This window comes from Solea solea, chromosome 2, assembly GCF_958295425.1.
Source record: "Solea solea chromosome 2, fSolSol10.1, whole genome shotgun sequence".
NCBI lineage: Eukaryota > Metazoa > Chordata > Actinopteri > Pleuronectiformes > Soleidae > Solea > Solea solea.
The window spans coordinates 39,108,861-39,120,911 of NC_081135.1; the positions used below are offsets into that span (position 1 = coordinate 39,108,861).

At 43.5% G+C, this 12,051-nt stretch overlaps 2 protein-coding genes across 19 annotated transcripts in view; one reads left to right on the plus strand and one right to left on the minus strand.

Moving 5' to 3' along the window:
* The window catches only part of caska (calcium/calmodulin-dependent serine protein kinase a), a 46,659-nt gene extending 40,237 nt beyond the window's left edge, over positions 1–6,422 (plus strand). For 8 of the 18 annotated variants that reach the window (XM_058615539.1, XM_058615598.1, XM_058615557.1 and 5 more), the window contains 8 exons: positions 124–165; positions 390–586; positions 1,808–1,923; positions 2,383–2,463; positions 3,723–3,803; positions 3,888–4,090; positions 4,182–4,265; positions 5,048–6,422. In XM_058615539.1, coding sequence (XP_058471522.1) covers positions 124–165; positions 390–586; positions 1,808–1,923; positions 2,383–2,463; positions 3,723–3,803; positions 3,888–4,090; positions 4,182–4,265; positions 5,048–5,224 — 981 coding nt within the window. In that variant the 3' untranslated portion in view covers positions 5,225–6,422. The remainder of the gene's footprint in view (positions 1–123; positions 166–389; positions 587–1,807; positions 1,924–2,382; positions 2,464–3,722; positions 3,804–3,887; positions 4,091–4,181; positions 4,266–5,047) is intronic. The other 10 variants (XM_058615588.1, XM_058615624.1, XM_058615608.1 and 7 more) reach the window with 3 other exon arrangements.
* Positions 6,423–7,695: 1,273 nt separating this feature from the next.
* On the minus strand, positions 7,696–12,021 carry nyx (nyctalopin). The gene is made up of 5 exons (XM_058622526.1): positions 11,681–12,021; positions 10,287–10,348; positions 9,635–9,924; positions 9,145–9,449; positions 7,696–9,055 (listed from the first exon to the last, which is right to left on the minus strand). Exons 2-5 carry the CDS (start codon positions 10,306–10,308, stop codon positions 8,269–8,271), a joined length of 1,404 nt encoding a protein of 467 aa, XP_058478509.1. The 5' UTR covers positions 10,309–10,348; positions 11,681–12,021; the 3' UTR covers positions 7,696–8,268.
* Between the last annotated feature and the right edge of the window lie 30 nt (positions 12,022–12,051).

A 12,051-nucleotide genomic window follows, 5' to 3' on the forward strand; every position in this document is an offset into this window, starting at 1 on the left:
ACCATTCAAGTGTTTCATTAACCAAAGAAATCATTAACTTATTAACTAAAGTAAACAACCACACACACACACAGCTGTTTTACTGCATGATGTGTTTGTGTGTGTGATGCTTTCACGTCCTAGATTGCGTCTCGACCTCCAATCAAGGACAAAATGTCTGTAAAGGTAAGAGACAGCTCCACCCACCTGTAGCTCCTCCCCCCGTAAATAAATGAGGTCAGTGTCAGACGAGTGTTTACAAACAATAAACAAGCATAGACGATGCCTGTGTCATTAGTAACCAAACCCCTCCCTCCCCCACAAGACTCCACCCATCAGTCCTCACCCCGGCGTCTTCATTCACACGCCTCTGAACCCCCGGCCTGACCCCGTGACCTTTGTGTCCACAGATCTACGTGAGGGCACAGTTCGAGTACGACCCGTCCAAAGACGAACTCATCCCCTGTAAAGAGGCCGGCGTTCGATTCCGGGTCGGTGACGTGATCCAGATTATCTCCAAGGATGATCACAACTGGTGGCAGGGAAAACTGGAGAACATGAAGAACAGCACAGCCGGACTCATCCCTTCACCTGAGCTGCAGGAGTGGTGAGAGGGGCGGGGCATACACACTCACACACACAAGCCGTAAAGAGACGTTTCACTAAGCCTTACATTTTATAAAACATGGCGTTTCACAAAACACTACAACATTTCACAAAAACGCTACATTTCACAAAACACTACAACATTTCACAAAACGCTACATTTCACAAAACACTACAACATTTCACAAAACGCTACATTTCTCAAAACATTATATTTCACAAAACACTACATTTCACAAAACTACATTTCACAAAACACTACATTTCACAAAACACTACATTTCACAAAACACTACATTTCACAAAACGCTACATTTCTCAAAACATTACATTTCACAAAACACTACATTTCACAAAACACTACATTTCACAAAACACTACATTTCACAAAACTACATTTCACAAAACATTACATTTCACAAAACACTACATTTCACAAAACGCTACATTTCTCAAAACATTACATTTCACAAAACACTACATTTCACAAAACACTACATTTCACAAAACGCTACATTTCTCAAAACATTACATTTCACAAAACATTACATTTCACAAAACACTACAACATTTCACAAAACGCTACATTTCTCAAAACATTACATTTCACAAAACACTACATTTCACAAAACACTACATTTCACAAAACACTACATTTCACAAAACGCTACATTTCTCAAAACATTACATTTCACAAAACATTACATTTCACAAAACACTACATTTCACAAAACGCTACATTTCTCAAAACATTACATTTCACAAAACATTACATTTCACAAAACACTACATTTCACAAAACACTACAAAATATCTCAAAACACTACATTTTTCAAAACACTACATTTCACAAAACGCTACAATGTTTCACAAAACGCTACAACGTTTCACAAAACACTACAACATTTCACAAAACGCTACTTTTCTCAAAATGCTGCATTTCTCAAAATGCTACATTTCACAAAACGCTACATTTCTCAAAACGCTACATTTCACAAAACACTACATTTCTCAAAACGCTACATTTCTCAAAATGCTACATTTCACAAAACGCTATGTTTCACAAAACCCTACAAAGTTTCACAAACGCTACAAAGTTTCATAAAACACTACAACATTTGTGTTTCCTATAATGTTGTATGTTGACCTTTAGGGCCACCGTACTGATGGACATTGGAAGGACCGCACTAACGTGTGCGTGTTTGTGTGTGTGCGTTCACAGGCGTGTTGCATGTATAGCGATGGAGAAGACGAAACAGGAGCAGCAGACGAGCTGCACCTGGTTTGGAAAGAAGAAGAAACATTATAAAGACAAGTATCTGGCTAAACACAACGCAGGTACACAACAACACACACACTGTGATTCAGTGTGTTCAGATGTCTTATTAAAGACACTGTGAGAAAGTTTCAAGAACATGTGACTAACAGACACACCTGCTGGTGACAGAGAGTGTGTGTGTGTGTGTGTGTGTGTGTGTGTTAAATGTAACCATGTTATGCCTCCTCTCTTTATTTCTCTTGCTTTCTCCACTGAACGCAATCTGAATGTAAGTAACAGTGACATCATCATCATCATCATCTTCATCTTCTTCTTGTGTTAGTTGTGTGGTGTTCCTCCAGGAGCCACCAGGTGTCACTGCAGACACATGTTAATCCCAGGTGTAGCACTGCAGCTGTCAGTGTGTACGTCTGTTTCCAGTTGTCCACATGTCTCACGTCCTGTCTGTGTCTTTTTATGATGTGACAGTAAAGTCACATGTTTTAATGTGTCACATGTTTTCTCTCTCTGACCTTCAGTGTTTGATCAACTAGACCTGGTCACATATGAAGAGGTCGTCAAACTTCCCGCCTTTAAGAGGAAAACCCTCGTCCTGTTAGGTGAGACACAGAGGCCATATCACGATATTTAAGTCACAATACAATATTATCACGATATTTAAGTCACACCATGATATTATCACGATATTTAAGTCACACCATGATATTATCACGATATTTAAGTCACAATACGATATTATCACGATATTTAAGTCACACCATGATATTATCACGATATTTAAGTCACAATACGATATTATCACGATATTTAAGTCACACCATGATATTATCACGATGTTTAAGTCACACCATAATATTATCACGATATTTAAGTCACACCATATTATCACGATACTTAAGTCACAATACTATATTATCACAATATTTAAGTCACACCATGATATTATCACGATATTTAAGTCACAATACTATATTATCACGATATTTAAGTCACACCATGATATTATCACGATATTTAAGTCACAATACGATATTATCACGATATTTAAGTCACACCAGGATATTATCACGATATTTAAGTCACAATACGATATTATCACAATATTTAAGTCACAATACGATATTATCACGATATTTAAGTCACAATACGATATTATCACAATATTTAAGTCACAATACGATATTATCACGATATTTAAGTCACACCAGGATATTATCACGATATTTAAGTCACAATACGATATTATCACGATATTTAAGTCACAAATACGATATTATCACGATATTTAAGTCACAATACGATATTATCACGATATTTAAGTCACAATACGATATTATCATGATATTTAAGTCACAAATACGATATTATCACGATATTTTAGTCACAATACGATATTTAAGTCACACCACGATATTATCACGATATTTAAGTCACAATACGATATTATCACGATATTTAAGTCACAATACGATATTATCACAATATTTAAGTCACAATATGATATATCACGATATTTAAGTTGCAATACGGCATTGTCACGATATTTAAGTTGCAATACGACATTGTCGCAATATTTAAGTTGCGCTACGATATTGTCACGAGATTTAAGTTACGCTACGATATTTGAGTCATGATACAATATTATGTCAATATTTAAGGTACGATATTGTCACGATATTTATGTTACGATACAATATCACTGTAATTTATAGTTAATGATAAACATTTATTAGCTCATTCAGCTAAAGACAAAATGTTGATCTGAATGGGGCGGAGCTATACTCAGTGCAGTCTGTTGATTGGTCGACACACATCACTTCTTGTCATTGTATAAAGTGTGTCTGTGTGTTTGTCTCAGGAGCTCATGGAGTCGGTCGTCGTCACATCAAGAACACGCTCATCACTAAACATCCCGACAGATTCGCCTACCCCATCCCACGTAAGACGCACCATGTGACCATGCCCACAGGAAGAACAACAGGAAGTGTCACTGCTCACTTCCTCTGTGTCCTCTGTCCCACAGACACAACCAGACTGCCTAAGAAGGACGAGGAGAGCGGGAAGAACTACTACTTTGTGTCCCATGATCACATGATGCAGGACATCAGCAACAACGAGTACCTGGAGTACGGAAGTCACGAGGACGCCATGTACGGAACCCGACTGGAGACCATTCACAAGATCCACCAACAGGGACTCGTGGCTATACTGGACGTGGAGCCTCAGGTCTGTGTGTGTGTGTGTGTGAACAGGTGTGTGTGTGTGTGTGTGCGTACAGGTGTGAGACTCACTGACTGTGTCACCTGACCTCCATCAGGCCCTGAAGGTCCTGAGAACAGCAGAGTTTGCTCCGTACGTCGTCTTCATTGCTGCACCAACAATAACACCTGGAATTAATGAGGTAAACACACACACACACACACACAAAAACTGTGATTTAGTTTATAAATGTCACACATTTGTCGTGTTTGTGTGAAACCACAGCGTCTTCTTCACGCTCTGCTCGTCTTCATCTCGTCTTCATCTCCTTTTATTTTCATTTACTGCATGCGTTTGTTTCTTTGGCCCCGCCCCCATACCTCCCTCCTCCCCCTGAGACACCGCGGTGGTGTCGAACACTGTCAGTGAGTACAGTGATGAGACTCTGTGTGTGTGTGTGTGACTGGATTAAAATGACTCGTTACTGACTTTTCGTTGGTTAATCAGTTCATATTTCATCACTAGTTTCATTTCTGCGCTCTTAAAGAGACAGTGCAGGGTTTACTGTGCTGAGAGGAAACATGATCACGTCTTCATCTCACTTTAGTAAACCTCTCACGCTCCCACACACACACACACACACACACACACACACACACACACACACACACACACACACTGCTGCCTCCCTCACTAAATTCAAATGTCCTTGGTTCAGATTAACGTCAGTGACACACAGTGACCACACGAGGCAGCAGAGGAGCAGCAGCTAAAATCACTGGTTTTCTCTGTGGACTTTGGTGTGAGAGAGTGAGTGGTTTATAAACGTGTGTCTCACAGTGAGATAAAGACGTGATCATGTGACGTAGATGTCGACTGACACACTTGAGAAAACCTGAATTCTCCCTTTAAAGCATCTCTTTGATGTTAATGTAAAGATCTTCATCAGTGTCTCACAGTCTCCTCCTCCTCCTCCTCGTTCAGGACGAGTCTCTGCAGCGTCTTCAGAAAGAGTCGGAGATTCTTCAGAAGACGTACGAACACTACTTTGACCAGACCATCATAAACAACGAGATCGACGAGACCATCAGGTTCCTGGAGGAGGCCATGGATCTGGTCTGCACCACGGGCCAGTGGGTCCCCGTGTCCTGGGTCTACTGACCACGCCCCGCCCCCTCTCCTTCACGAGGAGAATAAAGACATCGGGAAGTTTCTCTCAGTGCTCTGACTCTGGCCCCTCCCACATGACCTCGTCATAATGTTTAATGTGTTAAAAAAAAAACAGAGAAAACAAAAGTGAATATTGTCATGTCTGTTTTAGCTAGTTTAGCTAACGTTTGTTTTAAAGAGACAGTAACGCGTCACAACGTCACCTGACTCCCTCCGTTAGCCTTGTTAGCTTCGGAAACAGTGCTAACAAGTTCACGGTACGACATTTGTCACCATGTGCTTTCCCAATGGCAACGCTTTCATTTTAACAAATGAGCCACGAAAAAAATGAAAACTGTGAGAAGTTTACATGATTCACAGTTTAGTCGAAACACGACTGTACGTCTACCTCCGCTACACTAGGTGGCAACATACGCCTCTTCAGCCACTTTCTGGTTGACCTCTTGACCTTTTACAACAACTGAAGCTGGTGGCTAGCTGTTAGCATGACAAGGAACATGGCAACTTCTGTAAAACTTAGCGCCCCCCTCTGGTCAGAGTGACCTCACAAACCTTGACATAGAGCATTGCTAGCATGACGAGCATTGCTAACATTAGCCCATGGTACGTTTTCTTGACCATTTTTTCCCCCGACAGTATTTGCTCTTCAAAGTTACAGACTGGACCTTTTCTCTTGGGAAGTTGACGTTAGCGTCGCGCTAGCATCTCGTTAGTGTCACATTAGTGTTATGTTAGCATCACATCAATGTCAATTTAGCATCATGTTAGCGCTATATGATACGTTAGCATCACATTAGCGTAACATTAGCATCAACTGTTCACGCCGCCGCGTGTTCACGTTCTGTCTCTTTTTAATGAATCCACAAATGTGTCAATGATCTGATCGAGGTTTTCATGCATGTGGACATTTGCAAGCGTCCATACTGTCCGTCTGTGTCCGTCTGTCAACCTCCGAGAAAGAAGAGGGTAAAAAAAGGTGAAGAAAACAAACAACAACATTCCAGATGTTTGGACAGAACGAGACGAAGAAAAACAAGACGGACGTCGACTGGACGCAGCTATGCATTCTGGGTGATTTTTCTATTAAAAGAAAAAAATGAATGAAAAACATTAAAAAAAACGGGGAAAGGTTGAAACATGTAGTGAAATGTTTATATGAAGAAAATCAAAATAAAAGTCATGATTTTTCTGTTTTTGTCCTAAATTTATTCATTTATTCATTAATTCATTCATTCACTCATTTATTCAGTCACTCATTCTGTCGTTTCAGAAAAGTGACGAGGAGGCAGAGTCGGAGAAACTGCACTGTCACTGTAAACAATCCACGCCCGTCACTTTTTTAATGTGTTCCTTTAACACAGAGGGTCTCAAACTTGTGGCCCGTGGCCCACATGTGGCCCAGCAGTCAATGTCCTGTGGCCCTACTCTTTTTCTATGATTATATATTTTACTTAACATTTACTTGACATTTTGTAAAATCAATATTTTCAGGGTGTGAACGTGAAAGTTAAAGGCGACATAGACCGGAAGCTCCAATTAACGCTGCGTTTGTGTGTGTATCTGCGTCATGACCTCGTTTATGAAACCCTAAAGTTTCAGAACAAACAGTTCAGCCACTGCTGAGAAAATAGTGTTGTATTGTTTTCCTGGGCTCTGTGAAGCGGATCGGCACTTCCGTAGTTTGATGTCGTCATCAGAAATCCTCACCACTCCTCTCACCACCGTAGCGCCTCCTGGTGCGGGCACTAGTCCGGGCACATCCGTACATTCAACCACAGAAGAAGAACTACTCTCGTTGTAGCTGCTGAGATGCAGAGCATCCACCGTGCCAGAGGGGGAGCTGTGTATCTGAGAGCTGGCCTATCTGTTACGTCACTTCCGGGTACCTGGCCAATCACAGGACAGTGGGAAAGCTCTCGTTGGCTGGTCTAACATATATGTGTGATACAAGCATTCAATGTCACCTTTAAGATATTTTGAAGTATAGATTTTACAGATATTCATCTGACTGAGCTGTGAGCGCCCCCTACAGGAAAAACAGATTTTAGTGAAAATAAATCTACGTCAGTTTAAGTCTACGATATCTTTAAGAACAAGATCACATCTTTATCTCACTGTGAGACAGACTTTAAGTCTGTCAGCTTTTCACAGAGAGTGAGCTTCTGTGTCTCAGCAGCAGGGGGCGCTCACAGCTCACAAAACCAACAAAAAAAACTTTATTTCCACATATCTTTAAAAAGTCTCTGACACTTCCATAGAAAGTTTTATGAAATTATGAGGTTAAAAAAAAAGCATCACCATTTCAGTTCTGGTCCAGGATTAAAGAAAAAAAAAGCATCAGTAAATGAGAGTGATGTGGTGCAGCCTGTCATCTTAGTCTCAGTTTAATCCCACATTAAAGAGCAGATTAACATCAGAGCGACGACTGCTGAGGCTGAAAGAGGTCAGAGGTCAGGCAGCAAAAAGCTCAACAGAATTTATTTTAATCTAAAAAAATAAATGGTGACAGAGTGTTAAGTGTAATAATGACATTAATGAAGTGGATCACTGTCGTCATGGCAACCATACGTACAGTCACCAGGAAGAAGAAAAAAACAGGACTCACTGCTTTATATAAACGTCTGACATATGTCACACCTGCCACGCCCACTTCACAGAGAGAGGGCGTGTCCAAGAGCAGGAAACTGGAGGCTAAGTCCCACCCAATGTGTGGAGGTTGAGCAACGCAGTAAGAGGATTAAAGCTCGAGATAAACTATTTAGAACCGCTAACGGTCAGATGCTAACAGTCAGCTAACAAACAGGTGCTAACAGTCAGATACTTACAGTCAGCTAACAGTCAGATACTTACAGTCAGCTAACAAACAGGTGCTAACAGTCAAGCGCTAACAGTCAGCTAACAGTCAGTCGCTAACAGTCAAGCGCTTACAGTCAGATGCTAACAGTCAGATACTTACAGTCAGCTAACAAACAGGTGCTAACAGTCAGATGCTAACATAAAAAAGTCTTCCTTGGCGCTAACATCTGACGAGCCTGTCAGAGTAGGAGGAGCCAGACCACAGAGAAGCGGAGAAGTGATTGGCTAGTGTAATCCCAGCACCCTGTGACCCCCGCGGACAGCTGCCCGTCCTCGGGCCCCAACCGTGTCCCATTACGAAGGCTCTCGGTCCCGTTCCCCATCTCCTCCCTGAGCTCCTGCTGCAGCAGTTTGGAGATGAGGCTGTTGAAGCGGTTTTCCGTGGTGGACTCGACGTCCGGCGACACCGTGGTCAGGTTCAGCTCCGCCGGGTCCACACACGTGTCGTTCACCCGGCTGAAGACCACCTCGCTCAGATCCAGTCCCGCCACAGAGGACGGCGACGCACAGGGGACATCCCGCACCAGCCTGTAGTTCTCCATCCACTCCTTCAGCCACTGGAGGGCGCAGTCGCACTCCCAGGGGTTTCTGAAGAGGTAGAGGCGGCCCAGGAAGTAGATGGGCTGGAAGACGGGGAAGGGGAGGCTGGTGAGGTTGTTGCTGTTCAGGTGCAGCGTCATCAGGCTGGTCAGGTTCTCGAACGTGCCCTCCTCAATGGACAGCAGCTGGTTCCGGTCCAGGAACAGGATCTCCAGCTCCACCAGGTCACTGAACCACGTCCTGGACACGTTGGTTAGCTGATTCCCTCCCAGGTTCAGCATCTTGAGGCGGACGAGGCCCTTAAAGGCGAGTCGAGGAAGATCTGACAGGAGGTTGTCGTTGAGGTAGAAGTTCTCCAGACGCACCAGGTCCTGGAAGGCCTGGTCGTGGATCACGTTGATGCGGTTCTCCTGGAGATTCAGGTACCTGAGAGAAGACAAAGACAATTCAAGGATGAAGGTCTTTTAAGTTCAGGTGTCCGTCACACAAAGTCTTGACCTGCAGCAGTGACTTACCTCAGACTACTGAGGCCCAGCAGGGAGTTGTAGGCCACCGCCTCGATCTTGCTCCTCTCCAGGTAGATGTGGGTCAGGTTCTCCATGCCTCTGAAGGCTCCAGGAATCCTCCTGAACTTGTTCTGGAAGCAGAGCAGCTCCCTCAGCGCCGTCTGCTCGATGAAGATCCGGTCTGGGATGTTGAAGAGGTTACAGTCGGACAGATCCAGCCTCACCAGCTTCTTCAGGCCTGTGAAGGTCCGTGTGTGGAGGTAACTGATGTACTCGTTGTGAGCCATCTTCAGCTCCACCAGGTTGGCGAGACCCTGCAGAGAAGTACGATCACATGACTGTTTCTGTGTCTACGCTTCAGTCAGGATATGGATATAAGATCATCCATCAACGACGAGAGGAACATGAAAAAGAACAATGACAAGAAAAGCAAGAAGCGCAACTATGATGACAAGAACAAGAAGAAAAATGACATGAGGTAGAAGAAGAAGATGAAGACCTTGAAGGCTCCAGGAGTGATGAAGGAGATGTTGTTGTGGTCCAGAGACAGGGACCTGAGGGAGGGCAGAGTTCCAAACGCTCGCTCCGACAGGAACTTGAGTCTGTTCTTGTCCAGGTTGATGGACGCGGCCTCACAGGGGAACTCTCGTGGCAGCTCGGCGAGTGCAGAGCGGTCACAGAGGACGCTGCAGCTCTTCTCCTGAGAGCAGGAGCACGACGCCGGACACGCCCTCACACACGCCCACCTCGCCCATGCCACCGGGGGCAGCAGCAGCAGCAGCAGAGACACTGAAGACGTGAAGACATGAAGATGTGAAGACATGAAGACGTGAAGACATGAAGACATGAAGACATGAAGACGTGATGACGTGAAGATGTGAAGACGTGAAGATGTAAAGACATGAAGACATGAAGACGTGAAGACGTGAAGACATGAAGACGTGAAGACGTGAAGACGTGAAGACATGAAGACGTGAAGACGTGAAGACATGAAGACGTGAAGACATACAATGTGAAGACATGAAGACGTGAAGACATGAAGACGTGAAGACGTAAAGACGTGAAGACGTGAAGACGTGAAGACATAAAGTTTTTTCGTTCTGATCAAACAAACATTTTCATTGTGGAATATTTGGTGTTTGTTCACTGACCCGTGACAGTGAGGACACTCATGACTGTCGTCTCTCATGTGGGACACGCCGGGATTAACGTTCTGAAACAAGCACAGAAATAAATAAACATTAAAAACAGTGAAGATGAGCTTAGATGAATTAAATAAATAAATAAATTCATTAATTATATAATAATCTGTAAAAACACTCGTCCTTCAAATCAACCACAGACAGACAGAGTTGTCTTTTTGTCTCCTTGTCGTCCTCTAGTATCCTGTCACAGTCGTCTCTAGTGGTTTTATGTCTTCTAAGCATTTCCTGTTTTTGCTGTCTCATATATTTTGTTGACATTTGTCTTCCTGTCGTCTTCTAGCATCTCTAATGTCTCTATGTCGTCCTCTAACGTCTCTGTGTAGTCAGATTGTGTCCCTTTGTCGTCCTCTAACGTCTCCGTGTAGTCAGATTGTGTCCCTTTGTCGTCCTCTAACGTCTCCGTGTAGTCAGATTGTGTCCCTTTGTCGTCCTCTAACGTCTCCGTGTAGTCAGATTGTGTCCCTTTGTCGTCCTCTAACGTCTCCGTGTAGTCAGATTGTGTCCCTTTGTCGTCCTCTAACGTCTCCGTGTAGTCAGATTGTGTCCCTTTGTCGTCCTCTAACGTCTCCGTGTAGTCAGATTGTGTCCCTTTGTCGTCCTCTAACGTCTCCGTGTAGTCAGATTGTGTCCCTTTGTCGTCCTCTAACGTCTCCGTGTAGTCAGATTGTGTCTCTTTGTCGTCCTCTAACGTCTCTGTGTAGTCAGATTGTGTCTCTTTGTCGTCCTCTATTTTCTCCGTGTAGTCAGATTGTGTCTCTTTGTTGTCCTCTAACGTCTCTGTGTAGTCAGATTGTGTCCCTTTGTCGTCCTCTAACGTCTCTGTGTAGTCAGATTGTGTCTCTTTGTCGTCCTCTATTTTCTCCGTGTAGTCAGATTGTGTCTCTTTGTTGTCCTCTAACGTCTCTGTGTAGTCAGATTGTGTCTCTTTGTCGTCCTCTAACGTCTCTGTGTAGTCAGATTGTGTCTCTTTGTCGTCCTCTATTTTCTCCGTGTAGTCAGATTGTGTCTCTTTGTCGTCCTCTAACGTCTCTGTGTAGTCAGATTGTGTCTCTTTGTCGTCCTCTAACGTCTCCGTGTAGTCAGATTGTGTCTCTTTGTCGTCCTCTAACGTCTCTGTGTAGTCAGATTGTGTCTCTTTGTTGTCCTCTAACGTCTCTGTGTAGTCAGATTGTGTCTCTTTGTCGTCCTCTAACGTCTCTGTGTAGTCAGATTGTGTCTCTTTGTCGTCCTCTAACGTCTCCGTTGTATTTATTTAATCCCTCTGTCGTTAAATCATCTCACACATCTCTTCATATTCAACACAAAGACGACACAACAACACACAGAAACAAAAGATTTACCTGCAGATGTCTCCTCACACGTCTCCATGGTCTTCGTCCTCCTCATCCTCGCATCAGTTCACACACACACTCTGAACCTTCAGCCACAGAGCACAGATCTCTACACCCCCCATACACACACACACACACACACACACACACACACACACACACGCACACACACAAGCCATCTCTTAATGGCAGTCAAATCCCCAGGATGGATGGATGAATGGAGTGATGGAGTGATGGAGTGATGGACAGGATTAGAGAAGTAAAGCAAAGCTTTTAGATCAAATGGCTGAGCGCTAACTTAGAAACACACACACACACACACACACACACAGATGTTGACATGGATTTGAGGATCAGCTGATCATGAGTGTCGTCGTCTC

Coding starts and splice junctions, on each gene's coding strand:
- nyx (XM_058622526.1), bottom strand. CDS start 10,308: ATGAGTGTCCTCACTGTCACGG. Junction 9,925..10,286: donor GAGTGTCCTCACTGTCACGG/GTCAGTGAACAA, acceptor TCACGTCTTCAG/TGTCTCTGCTGCTGCTGCTG. Junction 9,056..9,144: donor CTGGGCCTCAGTAGTCTGAG/GTAAGTCACTGC, acceptor GTCTTCTCTCAG/GTACCTGAATCTCCAGGAGA.